This window comes from Pollachius pollachius (genome assembly GCF_949987615.1).
Source record: "Pollachius pollachius genome assembly, chromosome: 1".
Lineage (NCBI taxonomy): Eukaryota > Metazoa > Chordata > Actinopteri > Gadiformes > Gadidae > Pollachius > Pollachius pollachius.
In genome coordinates this window covers 43657730-43680262 of record NC_136934.1, presented here as the reverse complement: position 1 = coordinate 43680262, position 22533 = coordinate 43657730, and the positions used below count along the sequence as shown (strand labels likewise).

Here is a 22533-nt window from a genome sequence, read left to right as displayed (position 1 = left end):
GAAGCGGGCACCAATTTCTGAAGCATAGAGCAGCACGTGTTCTTTTTTTAAAAACAATTAACCAAAAACTTTCTGTTGATACTTATGGACTAATCATTGCAGCCCTCATCTTAATCATCACATTAGGTCACAGAGCTCATCACATGAACAGGTAGGACCACATTCAGAATGACGTCTCTTGTTGACTGTAAACTGTATGTGTAGCTTTGAACCAAGTCAGCAGACATCCGAAATTGGATTTTATAACGGCAAGTAAATGGAGAACTTTAGGGTTTCTGGGTTTAAAATGCTCAAATGAAAAGACAGTGGCCGGGATAAGAACACCGTAGTTTTTATTGTCATCGTAGAGGTCTGTACAATCTGTGTGGAGTTGAGGCGCTTGCGGTAAAGAGAATTTCATGTTTAGTTGTACCGAGTGGCAGGACCGGGCTAATAACCCATAGGTGTCCGTTTGGACCCATATTTACATTTACAGCATGAACACAGCGTGCAGTCAGCAGGTTACAGGGGAGGCGTTAGTCTGGGCTGCGCTAGAGTAACAACAGATGAGTCTTTGAAAGGGGACACAGGAGGAGTCCAGCGGAGGAGTTGGACCGCTGCCGTTCCCCGGCTGATCTGGCAGGGGGCGCCAAAGGCGAGTGTATCCGTCTGCAGAGCAACAGGAGCCCGGCAATGCTACTCCACCGGACCCTTCAGGTGCCCTGAAAACACAACACAGGCAACAGTACGTGCGTTGCCATTAACGGCAAGTATTGAGAACAGATCACAACAATACGTGATTTATTCATCTAGCTCTTTTATTTTTATAAAATTGCTTTTATCCAAAGCGACTTGCAGGCGAGGCTGAGGACGACCAAAGCACACAACAGTTTAAGTAGCTACAAGGAAAGTGATAGCGCTGCACAACCTAGTTCCTAAACATGCACTGGACAGAGTGCAGAGCAGCTCCAGGAGTCAGAAATACATGGTTAGTATTTACATCGCTGAACACAACAGAAGTATTTCTAAAAGACAGGTGTAGTCTGTCTGCTACTCACGTTCCAAGGGGTCCCTAGATCCTTCCCGCCTCCTTCAGTTTCCCCACGAGGTCGTCCACCGATTCCACCTTGACCCCCGCCTCTCTCTGGGGAGGTTCATCCACCCTCAGCACCTGCAGCTTCGACGCCAGCTCCACCCCCAAGTCCGCCGGCTTGACGTTGGCGATCTTCTTCTTCTTTGCTTTCTACAAAGAGAAAACACACAGACTTAATATATCCCAAGTTTAATGATATCTAGTCTCACAAATCGGACGTCTGATTTTAATGGCAGTTGTGCCGAACTCTGGATCAACGGGGTTTCACTGTCTTTTGTTTGTTTTGATCCATCTATTGAACTGAACCTAACCATCTGTAACTAACTCAATATGTAAACACAAGGGCGTGGGTCAGTACCATGATGTTGGGCAGTGTGGCGTAGCGTGGCGTGTTGAGGCGGAGGTCAGCCGTCAACACCGCGGGAGTATTGATCTTGATGGTCTCCAGACCGCCATCAATCTCCCGGACCACCTTCACGTGCCCCCCCTCCAAGGTCACCTCCGACGCAAAGGTACCCTGCACACAGACAAGACAGGTTGGCAGGAGAAGAGAGAGAGGGGGACACCCAGAAAGAGAGAATGGCAGACAGACATACAGGAAGAGACAGACAGACGGATAAGCTGAAGCATGATGGTTAAATTATCATCTGTGGGTCAAACTTTAACTGTACAGCAATTTAACTATAATGACACAATTGCAGGATGTGTTTAATGGAAATATGTTTCCAGTCCTTTTTATTTAAAATCAACAATGCTTCATTGATTGAAGGAATAAACATAAACGGATAAGCAACCCCCCCTGCTGGCCCAGCCATGTCGTTACTCTGATCAGGGTTATAATTTGGTAGGGCCAGATGGAGGGGATATATGGGGGTGTACAGGAAGGGAGGGGGGGTTACACAGTGGACTACAGGTTGGGAGTGGGGGGGTTATATAGTGGAGTACATGAGGAAATGGTAGTGAATATTGTGGTCTACATGATGGAGGGTAGGCTGCTAACCTGCGGCCAGTCTAGTAGGGCTGCGGTCATCTGTCCTGTCTGGTTACAGTCTCCATCGATCGCCTGTAGAGAGAAACTTAATGTTTAAAAATGTATTTAAACTGTTTTAATAAACACAACAAAGATGGGCACCATAAGACATGATGAGAACAGGATAGCATTCATACTAGTGGAATCTAGAGTATTGATACTAGATTACTCATACAAAAGTATTTATTGTAGAGTAATGACACTGGAGTATTCACACTAGATCATTTATACTAGTCTTCCCACTAGGGTCTATACACACTGCAGTAACTCGCCAGTAGTCTGACCTGTTTTCCGAGGATGATGAGGTGAGCTTCCTCCTTCTTGGCGAGAGCGGCCAAGATCTTTGACACCTGCAGGGGTCCCAGGGATTCGTATTCCTTGGCAGACACCTCTACATGGATGCCCCGGTCAGCACCCATAGCTAGCGCCGTGCGGATCGTCTCCTGGTAGAACACAGCAGGTAATAGCATAGCCAGAACAGTGTCGGGGACAGCACAGCTAGCACAGTGCATTTGTTAGCACAGCTAGCAAAGTTCAAGGGTCAGCATAGTTAGCGCTACAGGAGTTATATGTAGTGGTTTAGCAGACTGTTTTATCCAAAGAGGCTGAGAACAATCAATGCATACAATCAGAGTCCTACTAGCTACAAAATAAAAGTTATGGTGCTGCACAACCATTTCTCATAAAAATACATCACACTTTGCATTTAGCTAATTGATCGCTTCATACGAGTGAAAACTGCCTTATACGAGTGAGGGCTGACAGCTTTTTTTACTTGAATGGCTTGTGACTAGTTTGTGTGATAAAAAGTTAAACATCAACCTCAATCCGGTGTAAAAGGGATTAACAGAAACATTTAATCCACAGTGCACAGGAGAATACTTAAAAAGAGTTAACACTAACTTCTCCCTTTTTTATGTTGTGAACGGGTGCTATGACTACGGTAAGAAAACTGTGTTGTCCACCGCTAAAGACGGCCATCTGGTGGCTCATTAGCATACAATGCTGATTAACCAAAACAAATGACTCAATATACAGCCGCCACAATAAAAGTGTGACACTAACCTGTCTTAAGTGACTGAACAGGATATAAAAAACAAAATCCAAGCATAAAAATGGTTCCATCGATTGCAAACGATATTCAAAGACAGATTCAACAGATTCAACCATTTTACTATTGAACAATAACTCAAACCAATCTGCAATATACTGTGCCATCACCATTTCTCTATGAACTAAATAAATATAAATATATGTTGTTGTTTAACCCCAGCCTCCCAGGGCGTACCTGGACCTGCTGTGGGCCACAGCTGACCGCCACCACCTCCTTGATCAGCTTCTTCTCCTTCATCTTGACCGCCTCTTCCACCGCGATCTCACAGAAGGGGTTCATGGAGTGCTTCACTCCCTCTGTAACCACCCCGCTGTGGTCTGGCTTGACCCGGATCTGAAACAGAACAACAGTCACACAAGATTTATTCCTTGTTAATAATATACATTATTTTCTTGCCCTTTAGGGGGGGGGGGGGGGGGGGCTTTGCAGGGCTATGCAAATTAAATGTATTTGACTTGAAATAAGTATTTATCTGATAGACCACCACACCAGCACTTCTAGAACCTTGGATTGCGACCGAAAATGGTTTGTTATCCAGAAGAAGACGGGTTGCTGCCTGACAATGCACAGAAATCTAAGAAATTGATGTTCCTTTGGTTAAAACAAAAAGAAAACCAGTTTTGAATATTTCACAAGGATGGAATTCTAGGTTTACTTTAACGGACCACCACAGATCAGGCTTAAAAAACTAAACAGACACCAAAATTATCACATAAGGGTAACATAGCAAAGACAGATACAATTATCATTATATTATAAGCAGAGGAACTAAAGACAATATATTCCGCAAAAATTGTTTCTTGGTTTAAGAATGTTAACCAGGAAGGTTACACACACACACACACACACACACACACACACACACACACACACACACACACACACACACACACACACACACACCTCAAAGATTTGAACTGACAGGTAAGAGGTGAGGCTGAACAGCTGCCATCAGATAAACATTGAGTAACGACCAAAGTACAGGGGTTGTAACTCAGTTTACTAATCCCTTTACTGACATTTAGCAACTAAACTAAATTAAGATACACTTTCTTCAGAACCAACTGTGATGTCAGTGGTTAACTCGAGGAAGCAAATACACGTCATTTTAACTATCTGACAGTCACAGACAGTGAATCAGCGATCAGTTACCAATGATTAGGTTGTTACTAAAACGCACGCACGCACGCACGCACGCACACACACACACACACACACACACACACACACACACACACACACACACACACACACACACACACACACACACACACACACACACACACACACACACACACACAACACCGACTAGGTTTATTTGATTAATTAAATTATTTTCTCTACCTTGACGGCATAATCGATGACCCTCTTGACTCCAACCAGAACTCGGCCAGACATGTCTATAGACTTCGGTGTAGCAGCTAGCAAGGTTAGCTCATCGGTCACCGCTGGCAAGTCGGAAATATTAGAGGGTCCTCCTCTCGCCTCAACCAATGGGAGTTGAGCAAAATGGGAAAAAAAACATTCGCGTTCCTCTCGCAGCCAATGACATCTGTCTGGTGCTCTTATCATCTCTGTTGGAAACAAGTTCGACCAGAAGAAAGGTTCCGCACAATGTGGGGTAAAGTTCATAATCTTCTGTGGATCATTCATAGCATTGGAAGGTTTGCCCTGTGGTGGTAGAAATTAGTTATTGACTGACTGTAATACACAAAATGATTTATTAAAGGTGTTTTAATGTATATATTTTGGCAATTCTACACGTAGATTGACATATTTGATTTATTTGTCCTGTTCGCTTGACATTTATGATCTGTTATTTGGCATAAACTTGAGACAGGGATTTTTATATAAGTGGTAATTATTGAATATTCATTCAAAAATATAAAACTTACAAAATTTGTCCGAGATGGGCTTTATCTAATACGTAAATAGTACGCGAGTTTCTTTATTATAAATTCTAAATAAATAGACAGAATGAATATAAGCAGCTATGTGGATTCAACATATATATGATATATATTTATGACTAGCAGTGAACATTAAAATAAGGGTAAAAGATTTTATATTTATTTGTTGCTTAATGTGGTTATTACACCTCAACAGAGTGTTAAAGCTGACCAGACTACCTACTGACGAAATGGTCATATTTATAGACGGACAAAGAAGTGCGCCTCTACAGAAGTGCGCCTTTAGCGCCCCCTTCCTCCACCAGCGCCTCTGTCTTCATATCCAGCCGACCCTCCTCACGTGTCCTGGGCTCTCTCTCTCGCTCCCTCTCTCTCTCTCACATGACCGAGTGTTTGTTCCCGTGATCACGACTTCCATCCCCGTCGAGGAACCGAATATCACTTTCTCCTCCAACCCTGATGGATATACAGGAACACAGTCTGGACACCGAAAGGTAAACTCAATGTTAGCCACGGTGGCTAATTAACATGCTAAGCTAACGTTACACACTAGGCCCGCTTTGAAAACACTTACAATACAAAATGATTACAACTTGTTTTAATGACTTTCTCATGCTATGGAAATAGAAAGTAACTTTAACCTGGAAGTATTTAAGCCAGAGGAGATAAATTCGGTTTGTTTCAGTATGCAACATAAAGTTTGTTTCCAACAGTAGAAGCATAGAAAAGGTCACGACATTTTTTTTTTTCGATGCACTGCCATGGAATGAGAACCTATAAGCAAATGTCATTTTAGATATTAATAACAACCGGTTGATATCACTGCTTACACTTTTTTTTTATTATTATTATTAAGTGTTAAGTGTTGCATATCTAATATTCTTACTGATCGATACTTCTAACCGGCAGCAGCCAATCAAAACAAGAAGAAGAGGAGGGTGTGGGCATATCTGGAGGTAACTGAGTCCTACTTCATTCCATAGTCCACATGTCACTTACAGTTTCGTTTTTTACCAAGTTAAACGCGGGTGTGTGTATTGTGTGTTCGGCGGAGCAGGGGGAGAGGAGCAGACGGCTGCGTTTGTCGACCACAACATCCAGTACCAGTTCCGCCCCGAAGGCTCGCAGGTAGTTAGTTATCTTTTTGATATGACGATCAATATAAAGAAACACATGTTGTTGTAATTTGATTATGTCCTTGAGGAAGAGTTGTCAGTCGAACTCCTCTGTTCAACGCACATCATGTAGTTTTAACATTTATAGTTGCTATGGGCTATAGTGTTGACATTTACTTCTTGGCTCTACATTTCTGCCACTCATGAATACTCAACTACTCTTATTGTAGATGTATTATATATCCTATAAATATTTTGTATTATTAGGCTTATGTGAAACACGTGCACACTACTTTTTGAAAACAAACGAAAAGAACATCTGTCTCAACATGATTGGTGAGTGTACAACAGGAGATATTAAGGATGTGTTAACTTGATGGAAGGTTTGAGGTAATTGATGCAGCGATGTGGGTCATGTGATCTCAGGCTTGTTCAGGATTGGCTGGCGGCCGGCATCACATGTCAGTCATGCGGCTGGAGGGGAGGTGGGGATCACATGATCAATTGGCTACAGTAGACATTAGTTGGAGCCAAAAGCCACTAGTGTTCTGATTGGTTGTGACTGTATGATACCTTCGAGGAGATGGAGGATGGCATCATAGTGGATAGGACCCCAAGAACTTACAAAAAGACATAGTGGCTCTATTACATTACCTTACATTTATCTATCTTATGCTTGTCTCCAAAGCGACCTACAATTTGTGCATTCAACCATGAGGATACAACCCAGAAATTGCAATAATGATGCGAGTACATCAAATAAAGGAAAGAAGTGCACCCTGCTCCCCACAGATGTTTCTGTTTAACTGGATCTCTATCTTACCTGCTGTTCCAATAGTCAAATGCTCAAACAAGAAAGCCTTAATCGGTTGTTAAATCATGTTTTGCATCGACGATACATCAGTTTAGCCTAACAGGATATGTAATCGAGCAGTTCTTCAATTACGTCATGATACTGGTATATATTGCGCCACTGTATTGCCACACCACATCATGGCTATGAAGTCTGAGGGAAGTGATTGGTCAGACTCGGATCATCAACGGTCGACATTGCCGTCACGACGCTGAAGCAGCTCAGTGGTCCACATCAGTCCTAATTTCCCTTTGCTCCTTTCTCGTGATACTGCTGTTGCTCAAGGGATCAAAGGAAAAGATTTGGCATCCGGCCCTACTCTTAATATCCGTCTATCTGTCCCCGTGGTCAGGTGACATATCGTGTCGTCGCGGTAGCGGAGCCACAGCTGGAGACGAGGGATAACACAGCGGTGAGCGTCGTTTCCACGGCAACCTTCGCTGGGACTCCCCAGGTATGTCCGTATCCTTCGCTCTCACTTAGTCACACTCACTCAATCACTCACTCAGCGTGGCCGCTTCTTCTTATCGCCCCCCCTCCAGAACTCCTTCAGTGATGTCAGCCCAGTTGGAGGGGAGGCGCGCTTCACGTATTTTCCCGCCGCGGCAGTGAGTGATGTCCACACAACCTCCGACCCCTCGCTGACGCCGGCCGGAGGTAAAGTCCCTAGCTCTCTAACCCGGGTCAAACATGTATGAGTTATTGTATGTCCCCAGCTCTCTGCTCTAACTCAATGTCTCTCACCCTCTCTCCAGGTCAGTTCTATGTGATGATGAGTCCGTCTGATGTCATCCCCACCGCCGGCAGGAACCTAACGTCTCACGCGTACTCTCCGTGAGTGCTTCTATGATACTGCTATACTATTACTAATGCTGGTCTAGTACTGTCATACTAGTGATAATACATCTGACACGTTCTCCCTGCGAGTAATACTACTACTAATACTAAGCTTAGACATATTCCCCATTCTTTTGTACTAATAATACTACTGCTACCAACTTCACATTCTCCCTGTGAGAATATGAATCACTTGGAGCAGTCCCCCATAGTATTATACTACTACCTCTTTAATGCTATGGGTGACTGCTCTAGAAGAACCCCTCTATCTTTAGGACCCTGGGGTGAAGACGGCGTTAATGATGAATAAATACCACCTCAGCCCAGTAATTCTCCTGCTCTTCCTCGTCGTCAACATCCTCGCTAGAGTCACATAATGCCAATTACCACAGCTAACAAATTAACTGAGAAGCCACTGACATTCCTCGAGACATAAGGTCTAGAATATTAGGGTATGTCTGAAGCCTGGTTAGTAATGTTAGTAATGTTCCTCAAGCCTCATTGTCAGTGAGGCTCATTGTTTTTTGTCCCTCCAATATGAGCAAATTTCATTTTCAGCAATTAAATTAACACTGAGCTCGTAAAAAGGTTACACAAAGCGTCTTACAATATTGGAGTGAAGCATTCTTAGCATGGGTGGCCTCGGTGGGAATTTAACCCCTAACATAAGCAGTGCCAATGCCATTCTTTACCAGTGGGAATCAAACCCCTAACCCTGGCAGTGTACGATTCTTTCTCAGTGATTATATAATGATCTTTTATCCTTCTCATTTCAACATGTTTTATGTTTGTTATTTATTAACCTTATATTTACAGCTTTTTTAATCTATTACATTAATGATGAGCATAATTTAAGTGATCTGCTGAAATATCTGTAAATTGGTGTGTGCCTTTCTTACCCAGATTCAGACGAGTTGTTTAAGATTCGTCATTGTGCGTCCAGAAGGGGAGTTCGCTGGGGTAGCGTTTGTTCTCTGTTAGCCGCTTCCCTCGACATGCCGGGTTATAGCTACCTAGCTTCAGTTTATGTGAGGGGAATATACTTTTAATGGAGTTCCAATGATTTCCAATGTGTTCCGAAAAGTCTGTTCAAAACAAGTGCCAGTGACCACACAACAAGATTGCATTTTGTCTACAAAAACACAGATAATTTCGCACTATTTTCGGTTTTGTGATTATTAGGCCATCTGTGATGTGCCGCCGCTGATAATATAAGCAATTATATTATCAGCTGCTTCTGGCTGAGTAGTCTACGTGGAGGTTAACCTGTCAGCTACGCATCACAGGTAGCCCATTGGAAATCTTTGGAAAGTAATTTAAAGTGAATTCCCTTAAAATGAACAGGAGCTAAGCTTTTGTAACTGCAAGTCAATAAAAGCGTCCGACAGAAAGCAAATGCTAACCCAGCAAACTCCCCTTTTTAGAAGAACAATGATGAATCTGTAATTAAACAACTTGCCTCTTAAGACCGCCGTGTCCATTTTTAGTGATATAAATATATATATACATTGATGCATGTATAGTTGTATCTCATGTTGTAATGCAGTGTTATTGATGTTTGAGTAATTTAAATTATATTTACAGAAATGCAGTTGATATTTGAGTAATACCAATTCGATTTGTAAGTAACCTAAATTATATTTTGATTAATAACATTTTCAGAGAAGACAGCGCTGATCTACATGACGCAGCCTGGTGAGGACACAAATTGAATCATTACATTATCTGCATATACCTGACAAACCAACCAATCAGATTAGAGCTCTGTTGGTGACTAAGTTTAAGCAATAAATGACAGCGTTACGCTAAAGGGAGGTGTTAGCATCAAGCTACAGGAAGGTGTTAGCATTACTTCCAAGGAAAGTGTTTGCATTTTGATGAGGAGGTGTTGGTGATAAATGAGAATCAAAGATGCTTGCTAAAAGCTCATTTTAACAACAGTGTCCTTAATGTGTTATTGCAGCAGATATATCAGCTGTTGACATGCTGCAGTGAATGTTGTTCCACCTCAATAAATGTACATCATTTGGCACCTGGCCTGACCACATAATTCTTTGCCAGGCATGTGGGTGAATCTGTAATTCACTAAGACACAAATATGCCCAAAAAGTATTTCCATGTCAGAAATGCCTTTGAACAGGCCAGGCTGGCGGTGCGGAGGTGATTTGTGTGGAGGCTTTTTGTGTGCTTAAACAGAGATGTATTTGTAGTGCGCCATCTTGGCTGAGCATGCCGGAGAATCCATTATCTGCTGGAAACCCCATTAGATGCATAAAGAAACCGTAAGGTTGCTATCTCCTGGAAGATGGCAGCAGAAAGTACAAATATGTACAACCCCTGTTGAATTATTACCGTTCCTTTCCGAGGCTGAAATATGTCCCCTCTTCTGTAGCCAGAATGGGACTTACAGATGGGTGTGAGACCTGAGGTGAACTCGTCTACATGTGTTAACTTGTAATATCATTGGACCTCTACTTTTGTTTCTTTGAGTGTCTGGACATGGAGTTGAGTTTGCCTTAACCTCCAATAATGGTTTCTTCTATTGTTAAATTAAACATTTAATGTTGCTACTACATTTCTGTGATTAAGATATCATTATAGTAGTATGTAATTGGTACTGCAATAGATACTTCTTTAGTGTGTAGAGGATACTACATAAGATATCAATACACTGTGTTACCTGTTCAGTGGTGATTATTTCCCATGATGCACTGCTTCTCCCCAGACATTAACATCAGACCGCAACCTAAACCAGACCCTGAGACTAACCTAGCCCGTTATCTAGCTAAACTCAATCAATACATAACCTTAACCATTCCCTATGCGTCATGGGAGACGTGTATTTAGTTTCACCTTATTCTGCAGGGCTACTATGAATATTCATAACTGTCGTTATAAACATTCATGTGCTCACATCATTTGATGACGGAGTTGTAGTTCTAATGTACTTCCTTCCTGGCCGTAGGAAGATGGAGGGGGCGCGGACCCCGCGTGACCAGAAGAGGAGAGCGCAACATAACGAAGGTTTGTGATTGGTGCTCTAGATCAGTGGTTTTCAAACTGGGTCACCACCCACAAGTGGGTCGCCGCTGGGGACCAAGTGTCAGGCCCCCCAGCGCAGTGAGTTCATCCAGCAATTGGTTGCGCACCTATGACATTTTTGAAGTTCGACCAGCGGAGACCTCAGACTAACATCCACGGCATCGCTATGACAAACTGGCATCGATAAACGTCACCGCCGTGCGTGGAGTGCCTGCACAATTCGGCGAGGGCACATCAAGGCAGCTATAAATTATGTTTGAAGCTCTAGAGCTACACCACGGCTTGTCTTGTAAATATTCACTAGGCGGTTTCACTTCCCTTCCATCTGGAAGGATTAGGTGTTCTCTGGACAGCCACCAGAGGCTGCTGTGGAGCTGTCTGGAGTTTACTCAAACTAATGAAAACAGGCTGGGGGGGGTTAACTTGTATGGAGTTTATAGAAAGACTTTTGATTTAGATTAAAACACACCAGCTGGTGTTTATGACAACATACATAGTGTATCTTTTCTAGATCAAATTCGTAATGAGGCACTTCTGACCAGAATTAGTTATACGTTTCTATTAGCGTTTAATAAACTGATATAAAAGTTAAATCGGCGTGTGCTTACGTTGTAGTGGAGAGGCGGCGCAGAGACAAGATCAACAACTGGATCGTCAGCTTGTCCCAGATCATCCCCGACTGCACGCTGGACAGCACCAAGACCGGCGCGGTGAGACCATACCCCTGCCCAGCCATGTTCTACTTCCTGTGCAGTTCCCCGCTCTGACCCCTGATTTCCTGTTTTCAGAGTAAAGGCGGTATCCTCTCCAAGGCGTGCGACTACATCACGGACCTGCGGAAGAAGAACCAGCAGCTGGCGCAGGACCTGAAGGAGATGGAGCGCATCCAGACGGACAACCAGCTCTACAGACAGCAGGTAGCATGGAGCTAGCAGCTAGTAGGGCTGGGCGATATGTCGATATTTAAAATATATAGATATTTTTTCAAATGCGATATGGAACGAGACCATCAATCAACATCGATATAATTTAATTTGCGTTGAAATTACAGCACATTTGTTCCAAATAACAGCAGTTTCGAACCGCGCCTGCTGCGTGCTATTTTGTAACTCTGCTGATGTCTCTGCCGCTCTGCCTCCGGCTCACACACACGGTCTCTGCCCCCCCCCCCCCCCCCCCCCCCCCCACTCACGTCACTTTTTGAAATCGAGAAACATGGAGTCCGCCGGCACAAGCGGCTCCGAAGATTCAATTCTGAACGGTAGGAATAGTAATGGTAAATCCAAATGGTAGGTATAGTAATAACGGTAACTCCACAGTAACTAACTTCAAGGTTTCTCACTCCGCGAGGTCCAAACATAAAACATAAACAAGTAACCTAGCAACGCCCCCCCCCCACGCAGTCGTTACGATTCATAATATTTCGGAGGCGCACACAGCTTTTGGCCGTGATATTATATATTATAATGTTCTCAAATACAAGGTGCAGGCAGTGTCTAGTCCACGGTTTATTCATCAAACTGTATTAAATTCCCCCCCTCCCCGTCGACAAATATCAATATTTATATTATATCGATATTCTGCTTGAAGATATCGAGATATGACTTTTGGTCCATATCGCCCAGCCCTAGCAGCTAGTTCAACAGACAGCAGGTGGCATGGAGCTAGCAGCTAGCACGACAGACAGCAGGTAGGATGGAGCTATCATTGAGCTAGCAGCTAGCATGACAGACAGCGGGTGGCATGGAGCTAGCAGCTAGCACGACAGACAGCAGGTAGGATGGAGCTATCATTGAGCTAGCAGCTAGCATGACAGACAGCGGGTGGCATGGAGCTAGCAGCTATCACGACAGACAGCGAGTGGCATGGAGCTAGCAGCTAGCACAACAGACAGAAGGTGGCATGGAGCTAGCACGACAGACAGCAGGTAGGATGGAGCTAGCAGCTAGCACGTTTCGGAGGCGCACACAGCTTTAGGCCGTGATATTATATATTATAATGTTCTCAAATACAAGGTGCTTGGAGCTCCGCTAAACACATCTCCCCTCTTACCGTCACCAAGAGTTTCGTACATCTACAAACATAAACACACATTAGTTCTAAAAGGACACTTCATAATAAGTTGATGGATCATTCTGCAAAGACCTTTTGAAATATGACAGTTAAGTGTTTTCCCAGAGCGAGCTGCCAAGCCACATTTCACCACCTGTTGGTGGATGGCATGGATTAGGCGCTCTCCGAGTCTGTGGTTCTCGGTCCCAGCAGCAGAAGGAGCAACTGCCTCCGTCTGGGTCCTCGGAACCCCTCAGGACGGAGGAGCGAGGAGGACCAACGCGTTTAGCCTTACAACCTGTTAGCCTAGCAGTGCTGTACCATGTAGCTCAATGAAGAGAGAAGCAGGGCGTTACCGCAGCATCGCGTAGCGCAGCCCTTGATAACTTGCTGCCAGGTGAGCTAGCTGTGTTGTGTTTGTGTTGTGCAGGTTGAGGAGCTGAGGAGTGAGAACGCCCTGCTCCGGGCCCAGCTACAACACAACGGCATTCAGATTGAGGGAGACACGCCCCCACAGTGAGGCCCCGCCCGCCCTGACACCACCGTGAAAACAAGGCTAGCAGCAGCAGAGCCTGAGGCGACAGGCTGCAACACCAGACTATGAGGAACAGCACTCCCTCGTTCTCATTTCAACCAGACTCCACCACCCGCTCCGCAGCCCGGCTCCTTTTCCCCACCCTGCCTGCTCGCCCTCCACCACCTCCAACCCTCTCCCTCCTACAACTCCTGCGGGGAGACGCAGCAGCAGCAGCAGCAGGATGTGGAGGAGGGGATCAACTCCACATCACCCCCACCACCTCTTACCCCTCCTCCTCCCCCCTTCTACTCATCCACCTCCTCCTCCGCACCCCCTCCCATCCCTCAGCTCCTCCTCTTCACTCCTCCCCCAACCCCCCCACACCAGAGCATCTCTGCCGATATCACCATGGACTCATGGACTTGTGGTGTGTTACTAAGTATGTTTTATTTGTTTTTATTATTATATTTTTTATTTTTTACCTCATATTATCAATATCCTGCAGGTTTATTTTCAGCTTTTCTTGGTTTAATTTATTAGTCGCTTGTTGGCACAGTAGCAGCTGGAGAAGCTGTTTGTGTTTCAGAACGCTGTTTCCTGGCCACAGCTAATGTCTAGATAGAGCTACATGCTAACACTGCTAAAGGCTAATACTCTTGTAACATCGGGTTGAGGAGCCTCACACACCTGCTGTAAACACACTGATCAATAACCGATTAACTCTAGGCTGGCCTTTGGTTGTAAAGCTAACGTAACGTGTAGACCCCCCCCCCCCCCCGTTAGGATTCGTTAGGATTACGGGACTATGGGGCTCCGAACCTGGTCGGCACAACACTGCGTGTTCTAAGTTCTGCAGGATGAACGGGGTTAGAACAGAGAAGTGCAAGGTCATGGAAGCCTGCTCCCAAGGTCGCAGATGTTAACAGAGTGAGGGAGGGAACTAAATAAAGGTGAGCTTTGTTCTTCTAACTGAAGAGAACAAATCCCAGCTGTTGGCTCTATTTTAGTCTCGCAATACTTCAAATACTTCAAGTGCTACAGAGCAACCCCCTGGGGAGTGGCGGTGCTCAAACACTTTCTGCTCCAGCACGGAGGAGCAGGAGAGGAGGAGGAATCTCATCCGCCGAGGTACAAAATAAAGAAATATTTTCTGAGTGTGGAATCTTTGAAATGTCTCTTGCCGGTAAGGTACACAGTAAACATAATTGGTTTTCCCAACTGGTAGGCAAATATTGTGTGTTTGATGATGGCTCTGAACACGCCAAACTTGTTTGTCGTCGGGCGGGGTGCTAGGTCGCTTATTGAGAGTAGTTCATCTGTATTCAGAGGATACGTCTGGGTGTACTGTACCGCTGGAACCACACAGACCTCAGGTTGGTACCCACAACCCGAAGGTATCCTACCCTCTAGGGTATTCAGGAAGCTATGGCGATTTGCTCGTCCAGTGATTACGTGTGGCTGCGCAAACGAGGCTGGAAATAGATTTGTCTTGGCATATGGTATTTCATTTGACCCCAAACATTGTATGAATGTGTTTCTGGGAAACAGTGCTACCAACCTATTTACAAGTAATTTCCAGGCCAGCTTTTTACAGTATAATTAAAGTAGAACATGGGGTTGTTTTTCATTTGTGATAATTAAACAAATTAAGTGAATTTCGGGGAATATATACTTTCAACTCCACTCAAATTTCTTGAAGCCACATGGCGAAAATACAAATATTAAATAGATATCATACTAGTCCTTAATTTGGGGTGGCTTAAGGTCGTTTTTCTGTTATTGGCTTTCCAGCTGCTACGCTCCGTATCACAGATCAGCATTGGTTTTAATATGGGTAGATGTTGAACGAGATGTCCAAAAAAGAGTTTGTCCCAATTAAAATAAAATCACTTATTCTGTGTAAATCTTAATGCCAAAAAGTACTTACTTTTGGCCAGCCCCTAAACAAGTGGTATTGATTGGCTTCCTAGGAGCCACAATCCCTCCAACTGCAGGAAGAGCCTGAGTAGGGAGACTAATGAACAGGTGAGATAAAATATCTACCAAGACTCTCCAGCCAAACACTGAGGTGGAGCTTGATATCCTCCATTGAAATTCACAATTATTTGTTCAGAGGTGACTTCATTTCCAGTAGATCGATAAATGATCATCTTGAGGTAAGATGATCAAACAGCAAATGACAAAGCCAGATTCAACCTTGGTTTGAAGCATTGAAGTGCATGTAATGCAATTCATAAAGGTAATTTTGAGTAAAGGAATAGAACTAAAAAATATTTTTTCCAATATGAAGAGCAATATCATCCTAAAGTCAAATCTCCCTTTCCGCCCCTTTAACTTAAATATGACTGAGTATGATGATTATTTAATGTCTTCATATTGTACCCTAGACACAACAGTGACTGTTCAATTATTGTATGATACACTAAATCTACCTCAACTAATGCAGTGAGAGCAGGGAGGGTCTGCAGCGTCTCTTCGTAGGTGTTGGAGGTTCTGGCAGTTGACTTTGTAAGGTCATGAGGCCAATTATCATGATTCAAACTTATTCTGACTGCATTCAATTGTAATTATGTTAATTGTGCAACTGTCATGGTAATTCCTTTATGAGATATTGCATCTAGGACAGATCAGACGCGAAGAACATACAATAGTTGTAGAATCTATTTTATGTATGCTTACACTGTCTCCTCTTTAGCAGAGTGAGCCCCAAACACAGTCCCCCCCCCCCTCCCCCCTCCAGAAGTCTGCCCTTACATCACAGGTGGGGTCAACCTAAAAACAGGGGTTCACGCCAAGCAGAAGTAGCCTAAGGGGTCTCTGCTTTCTTACGACAAATGCTGAGCCTAATTCCCCCCTCTGTTAAGTTCACGGCAAGCTAAAGTTAACAAATGAGGTGGCTGGATATCATATGAAAAAAGCAAAGCTAAAATAAGGAAAAAGAAAAACCCATGGATTGTCCATTACCCAACATATCGTGTCACCCGCTCTCATTGTTTACATGTCAGAGTCTGACCAAGGTTGATCAAGCAACTCAAAACTTCCCTAAAGGTGAACGACACCTTCGGTATATTATCGATCGTCCTGTTGCTTACAGTGAGAGAAAATAATTATGTTTTAGAAGGACAAAGATGTGGGCAAGGAAAAAGTATTGTGTTGGGCTTTGTGTTCTCTCTGTAAAGCTTGGCGGAGAAAACGTTGCAGACTTGATTTCAACACGAACACGTCAGTTGGCTTCTCACAAAAAGATGTAGGATTATTTAAGGTGTTGTCCTACAACTATTACAGAGCTTGATTATGAAAGAAGAAGGAGATTGATTGTCATGGCCAATAATAAAACAATTTATAGAGACTAATTCCCTGGATGGATGACCGGCCTATCTTTGTGTTAGACTGACCTAAAGAAGAAAGTAGTTAGTGAGTTAGTTAGAGAGTGATTTTTGTCCTTTTCTTTTAAATATATAGACAGCAGGGATGAAAATCATGCAGGGGTATTTGTTTGTGAGTATAAGTGAGTATTCGTTATAGTTACTCAGTTCCTGAAGTGTATGTATAGTGACTATGTTCCTTGTATGTGTGTGTGCGTGTGTCTGTGTGTGCGTGTGTCTGTGTGTGTGTGGGTGTGTGTAATGGCAAGTCATTTGTTTGTGTGTGTGTGTGTGTGTCTGTGTGTGTGATTGTGTGTGTGTGTAATAGCAAGTCATTTGTTTGTGTGTGTGTGTGTGTGTGTGTGTGTGTAATAGCAAGTCATTTGTTTGTGTGTGTGTGTGTGTGTGTGTGTGTGTGTGTGTTAAGGTGACCCCCTGGTATCAGTGAGGGAGCGCCAGTGTGGCGCCGGTTGTCCTGCCATGTGTTTGAAGTGTCTGATCTTTGCTCCTCTCGGCCGTCCGGGCGGCAGACTACACCGTCTCTGTCTCTGTTTACCTCTCACTTTAATTATTCATTAAGCAACTGCTATAGATAAATGTCTTCACGCTGGGCCCCACAACACTATTATAGGCCCAACTTCCACATGAATGCCTAAAATAATACATTCAAATCAGTGCTCTTCTTTTTTTATTATTATTATACTACTACTATTATACTATTATTATCTACTACACGCTATACACACAGAGTTCTATACACATGCTACTCTACACACTCACACCCTACATTCAATACTAATCACTGCCTACAACACACTACACAAAATAATACACATATTTTTCTTTTAAATCTGTGAGAATAATAAATGATCATAATCATTACTGCTTGACTGATTGCTCAATTGATTTTGAAGATGGTTAGGGTCTTGAAATCTAACCCTGGAACTTCCATGGAGAAGTGACGGGAAGGATTTAAAATTTTCTGGGATTTCCTGACCTAAGCAACCCGAGAGCAGCACTGCCCCCAGTGCCCAACCAACGTCACTGCATCTCAGACGTTGAGCTGTAGCGACGTTCTGTTTGTTGCTTAACGTTACAATGCGTTTCTGTATCCTGGAAACGAATAACACAGATATACACACACCCCTGTAGGTGTGTTTGAGTTAGGGGTGCGGGGAAGAAGGAAGGGTGTATTTTTTCTGGTTGGTTGAACAGCAGATAATGTGTAGATCCTCTGAACTGCATGTCGGTGCAATACATTAGATAGAGGAGGAGGCAGGGGAGGGGGGTAGTGTGTGTGTGTATGGGGGGGGGGGGGGGGGGGGGGGGGTCTCAGGGGGTCAGTGGCCGGTAAGGAGGTCATCTGAGGGACTCTGTCGGACTCGCTGGTGCCAGGGTTTATTTGACTAGAAGATCCACACTGATGCTGATATACTGATACTCCAAATACTGCTACTTATTATACTAAGCTATTAACACATGTCCCCACACACACACAGACGCACGGTAAAGGGAGTTCTTGTTGCGCAAGAGAGGCGATTCCAGCGTATTTACAGTTAGTGCTGAGCAGGCAGCCGGGGAGAGAGGAGGAGGTGTATAGAGAGTGAGGGAGAGAGAGAGAGAGAGAGAGAGAGAGAGAGAGAGAGAGAGAGAGAGAAGGGGGCTACCTTTGGGAGAGATTGAGAATGAGAGAAAGAGAGGGGGGCATCTGGTGTGGGAGAGATAGAGAGAGAGAGGGTTCTTGTTTTCTAGAGAGAAAGATAGAGATGGATAGAGAGAGAGAGAGAGAGAGAGATGGATAGAGAGAGAGAGAGAGAGAGAGAGAGAGAGAGAGAGAGAGGGGGATAGAGAGGTCTGGTTTGGTAGAGAGGGAGAGAGATAGAGATGGATAGAGAGAGAGAGAGAGAGATGGATAGAGAGAGAGAGAGAGAGAGAGAGAGAGAGAGAGAGAGAGAGAGATGGATAGAGAGAGCGAGAGAGAGCAGGTGTAGAGAGAGAGAGAAAGAGAGGGGTCTTGTTTGGTAGATAAAAAGAGAGTGAGAGGAAGTGTGGAGAGTGAGCGAGCTCTGGTTGGGTAACCACTGCCAGTAAGCCTGACCCCCTCAGAGTGATTAGGCAACATCAGACAGCAGGCATAAAACCAGTCAGCCGTTGACACGGCACCCAGAACACACCAGAACCCCAGGAGTCACCACAGGCTCCTCTCAAGTCCTCAGCAACTATCAGCCCAGAAGACCCTGGCAGCTCATGAGCAGAGCCCAGAGCTGCGGATCTACAGGACTTAGCGTGTAGCCCTAAACAGAGAGGAACCATGAAGGCATTCAGCATTGCAGTTGCAGTGACACTCGTGCTCGCCTTCGTCAGCATGCTGGAGAGCGCCACCGTGCCGCTGGGCGGGGTGAGTTCAGTTCATCTGGGATCGTTTAGTTGGTCTGAGTGTGTTTGGTCGGTGTGTGATCCTTCAGTTTGTGTTTTCATTTAGTTAATCTTGCATCCTTTAGCTTGTCTTTGATCATTTAGTTGGTCTTAATATTTTGTTAATCTGGGATTATTTAGTTGGTTTTAAAGGGACCCTATTTTAACTCCATGTGTGAGAGTGATCGGCCACTACAAGCTGTATAAAAATCGACCCTGCTCTGTGGTGGTGACATCACCGGTGGGAGCATCCACCTAGATGTATGATGGATAGATAAGCCTACCAGCTGGTACAGTCCACTGGGTAGGATGGTAGACGGATCTATCCATCATACATCTTGGTGGACACTCCCACTTGTAAGGTCATCATGTCACAGGGCAGGGCAGATTTTGAAGTGGCTTGTAATGGCTAATCACACTCACCCCTGGGGGTAAAATAAGGGCCCTTCACTATTTAATTAATTTATGGTTGTTTTTTTTGTTGCAATAATTAGTTAATCTTGATCCTTTAGTTGGTCTGAGTTTGTTTAGTAGTGGTTCGTATGATATGTTTGGTTGGTTTGTGGTGGCTCAGTTGTTCTGTGATGTCTTGGTTGGTCTGAATGTTTAGTCGGTCTGTGATGGATTAGGTGGCCTGTGAAGATTGAGTTGGTCTGCGATGGTCCATTTGGTCTGTGCAGATTGAGTTGGTCTGTGATTGTTCAGTTGGTTTGCGATGGTCCATTTGGTCTGTGCAGATTGAGTTGGTCTGTGATGGTTCAATTGGTCTGCAATGGTCCTTTTGGCCTGTGCAGATTGAGTTGGTCTGTGATGGTTGAGTTGGTCTGAGATGGTTCATTTGGTCTGCGATGGTTCAGTTTGATCACGATGGTTCAGTTGGTCTGTGATGGTTTAATAGGTCTGTGAAGATTCAGTTGGTCTTTGATGGTTAGTTGGTCTGTGAAGATTTAGTTGGTCTGTGATTGGTTAGTTGGTCTGAATGTTGAGCTGGTCTGATAATCTGTTCAGTCGGAATCTTAATTTGGTCTGATGATTTAGTTTGTATGTTCAGATGGTGTGATTGTTAATTGGTCAGTGAATAATTGATTCCTAAACATGCATAATTCATCATTTCTTAGCAGGTGGAGGAGGTGGAGGAGGTGAAAAGGGTGGAAGAGGTGGAGGAAAGCATCAACACTCCAGCAGCTGAACATCAGGACCTGCTGGCAGGATACTGGATGGTATGTTTCACTGACCGTATCAATTAGGCTAATTAGCACAAACTAATAAGCATACAAGTGGACATGCTTTCCCCATGGAATAGAGAGGGAGAGAGAGAGAGAGAGAGAGAGAGAGATATTAAACAGCGTGTGTTGTGTTTTTCTGCAGACTGCAGGCCATTCGAGGCAGAAGAGGCAGAGCCCCCTCGCTCTGTGTCGCTGGTGCTGCAACTGCTGTCGCAACCAGAAGGGCTGTGGCATGTGCTGCAAGTTCTAGTCCCTCACGTTAATGTACAAGTCCCACACCTTAAAGTAGTAGTCCCTCACTTTAAAGTTCTAGTCCCTCATGTTAATGTACAAGTCCCACACCTTAAAGTAGTAGTCCCTCACTTTAAAGTTCTAGTCCCTCATGTTAATGTACAAGTCCCACACCTTAAAGTAGTAGTCCCTCACTTTAAAGTAAGAGTCCCTCATGTTAATGTACAAGTCCCACACCTTAAAGTAGTAGTCCCTCACTTTAAAGTAATAGTCCCTCACGTTAATGTACAAGTCCCACACCTTAAAGTAGTAGTCCCTCACTTTAAAGTTCTAGTCCCTCACTTTAAAGTTTTAGTCACTCACCTTAAAATTCTAGTCCCTCACTTTAAAGTTTTAGTCACTCACCTTAAAGTAATAGTCCCTCACCTTAAAGTACAAGTCCAAAACCTTAAAGCAGTAGTCCCTCATTTTAAATTTCTAGTCCCTAACCTTAAATTTCTAGTCACTCAGAGATTCTAGTCTCAGAGAGCCATTAAAGTGCAACTACAAGCCGAGCTCACCTGGGAGTCTGCTGCCCTCTAAAGGTGAATCACTGTACTGAGTAATGATGTGGGGACAAGATAGTCTTTGTGCTAGTGTTCGACTTCAAACTGAAATGTTCTGGATTGAATCCCCAAATGTCCACAGTCTACCTGCGGCCTAACCCTTAGCTGCTCCTTAATGACATGTATCTGAATTATTTGGATTAATGCTCCTACTAAACGATTAAAAGTAAATGTGTTGTTTTTAACCTTTTTAATCTTAAGAGTGGTAGCGGATACTGTGGCGTTTTCCATCTTCTCTAATGTGTAATGCTGTGTTGTATCTTGTATGTTTTGATTTACTTTCTACAGGATTGAAATATGTGTGACTAATTAAGATATCTATTTTTCTATTTATTGTTAATATGTAAGCTTTTGCTATCCTCTATTTTGTAAACTAAATGATATGTTAAAATTGTTTTTGGTTGCAATATGAAACCTCGTCTGAAAATGTTCAATATTCAGTGTTAAATAAATACAGAAGATCAAAATAAAATGTGTTGCTGTTCTTAAATGGTTGGGAGGTTATTTAATCCCACAATGCCAGCATTTATGAATACAAAATAGAAACAGGATTGAAAATATGCTTAGATAGTGTAACACATAAACAACGCAAAAAAAATAATACGATTAGCTTGGTAAATCACAGCTCCCCCTTCAGGAGTGGAGATGTATTGAGCTTTATTAACATGAAACGGTTCTCATCAAGAGGAGAAATAATCAGGATCCAATCCCAGAGAACAGAGCTGCTCTTTCATTAGCTGTTTAAGAGGTCCCATTAAGTGTTTTCTCTATTGGACAAAGAAACAGCGCATTAAACTGTTAGTACAGGCCCACTAGATATCACAGTCTCACGCTCACACACACACACACACACTCACTCACACACACACACACACACACACACACACACACACACACGCACACGCACACGCACACGCACACGCACACAGACACAAACACGTTAAACGACCAATGATACGCTGTCATAATATCAAGTTATCTGACTGGAAGAGAGATTGTATGGCCCTGGTATTTATTTTATGCTCTGGTTAGTCATTTAATAACGTTTGACTTTTATTCTGCTTCAAAACGTTTGTGTCATTTACTAATGTATCATTTAAAAGTATTAGGGAAGGTGAAGGAAACACGCAGGCTTACTTACACAAAAAA

The 22533-nt window shown here is 43.7% G+C and overlaps 3 protein-coding genes across 9 annotated transcripts; 2 read left to right on the top strand and 1 right to left on the bottom strand.

Annotated features, from left to right (window-relative positions):
* Positions 1 to 316: 316 nt before the first annotated feature.
* On the bottom strand, positions 317 to 4686 carry etfb (electron transfer flavoprotein subunit beta). The gene is made up of 7 exons (XM_079733681.1): positions 4561 to 4686; positions 3391 to 3549; positions 2387 to 2545; positions 2073 to 2135; positions 1431 to 1589; positions 1038 to 1222; positions 317 to 701 (listed from the first exon to the last, which is right to left on the bottom strand). Exons 1-6 carry the CDS (start codon positions 4612 to 4614, stop codon positions 1052 to 1054), a joined length of 765 nt encoding a protein of 254 aa, XP_079589807.1. The 5' UTR covers positions 4615 to 4686; the 3' UTR covers positions 317 to 701; positions 1038 to 1051.
* Positions 4687 to 5452: 766 nt separating this feature from the next.
* Positions 5453 to 15215, top strand: usf2l (upstream transcription factor 2, c-fos interacting-like). Of its 6 annotated transcripts, none has more exons than XM_079757583.1 (11): positions 5453 to 5620; positions 6039 to 6082; positions 6184 to 6254; positions 7447 to 7548; positions 7637 to 7751; positions 7850 to 7928; positions 9594 to 9626; positions 10897 to 10955; positions 11589 to 11683; positions 11762 to 11890; positions 13456 to 15215. In XM_079757583.1, exons 1-11 carry the CDS (start codon positions 5586 to 5588, stop codon positions 13543 to 13545), a joined length of 852 nt encoding a protein of 283 aa, XP_079613709.1. In that variant the 5' UTR covers positions 5453 to 5585; the 3' UTR covers positions 13546 to 15215. The 6 variants fall into 6 exon arrangements, with proteins under 6 accessions (XP_079613709.1, XP_079613708.1, XP_079613707.1 ...); XM_079757582.1 differs by having other exon boundaries at positions 6181 to 6254; XM_079757581.1 differs by having other exon boundaries at positions 6036 to 6082.
* A 3882-nt stretch (positions 15216 to 19097) lies between these two features.
* hamp (hepcidin antimicrobial peptide) lies at positions 19098 to 21790 on the top strand. Of its 2 annotated transcripts, none has more exons than XM_079757118.1 (3): positions 19098 to 19305; positions 20444 to 20542; positions 20691 to 21790. In XM_079757118.1, exons 1-3 carry the CDS (start codon positions 19219 to 19221, stop codon positions 20796 to 20798), a joined length of 294 nt encoding a protein of 97 aa, XP_079613244.1. In that variant the 5' UTR covers positions 19098 to 19218; the 3' UTR covers positions 20799 to 21790. The 2 variants fall into 2 exon arrangements, with proteins under 2 accessions (XP_079613244.1, XP_079613243.1); XM_079757117.1 differs by having other exon boundaries at positions 20441 to 20542.
* Positions 21791 to 22533: the final 743 nt, after the last annotated feature.

What these genes read in the sequence shown, in the direction of transcription:
- etfb (XM_079733681.1), bottom strand. Translation starts at nt 4,614, where the DNA reads ATGTCTGGCCGAGTTCTGGTTGGAGTCAAGAGGGTCATCGATTATGCC. An exon ending in TCATCGATTATGCCGTCAAG is followed by an intron (nt 3,550 to 4,560) that starts GTAGAGAAAATA and finishes GTTCTGTTTCAG; the next exon opens with ATCCGGGTCAAGCCAGACCA. An exon ending in GTGGCCCACAGCAGGTCCAG is followed by an intron (nt 2,546 to 3,390) that starts GTACGCCCTGGG and finishes GTGTTCTACCAG; the next exon opens with GAGACGATCCGCACGGCGCT.
- usf2l (XM_079757585.1), top strand. Translation starts at nt 5,586, where the DNA reads ATGGATATACAGGAACACAGTCTGGACACCGAAAG. An exon ending in TCCGCCCCGAAGGCTCGCAG is followed by an intron (nt 6,255 to 7,446) that starts GTAGTTAGTTAT and finishes CCCCGTGGTCAG; the next exon opens with GTGACATATCGTGTCGTCGC. An exon ending in ACCAGCTCTACAGACAGCAG is followed by an intron (nt 11,891 to 13,151) that starts GTAGCATGGAGC and finishes GTGTTTTCCCAG; the next exon opens with AGCGAGCTGCCAAGCCACAT.
- hamp (XM_079757117.1), top strand. Translation starts at nt 19,219, where the DNA reads ATGAAGGCATTCAGCATTGCAGTTGCAGTGACACTCGTGCTCGCCTTC. An exon ending in CCACCGTGCCGCTGGGCGGG is followed by an intron (nt 19,306 to 20,440) that starts GTGAGTTCAGTT and finishes ATCATTTCTTAG; the next exon opens with CAGGTGGAGGAGGTGGAGGA. An exon ending in TGCTGGCAGGATACTGGATG is followed by an intron (nt 20,543 to 20,690) that starts GTATGTTTCACT and finishes GTTTTTCTGCAG; the next exon opens with ACTGCAGGCCATTCGAGGCA.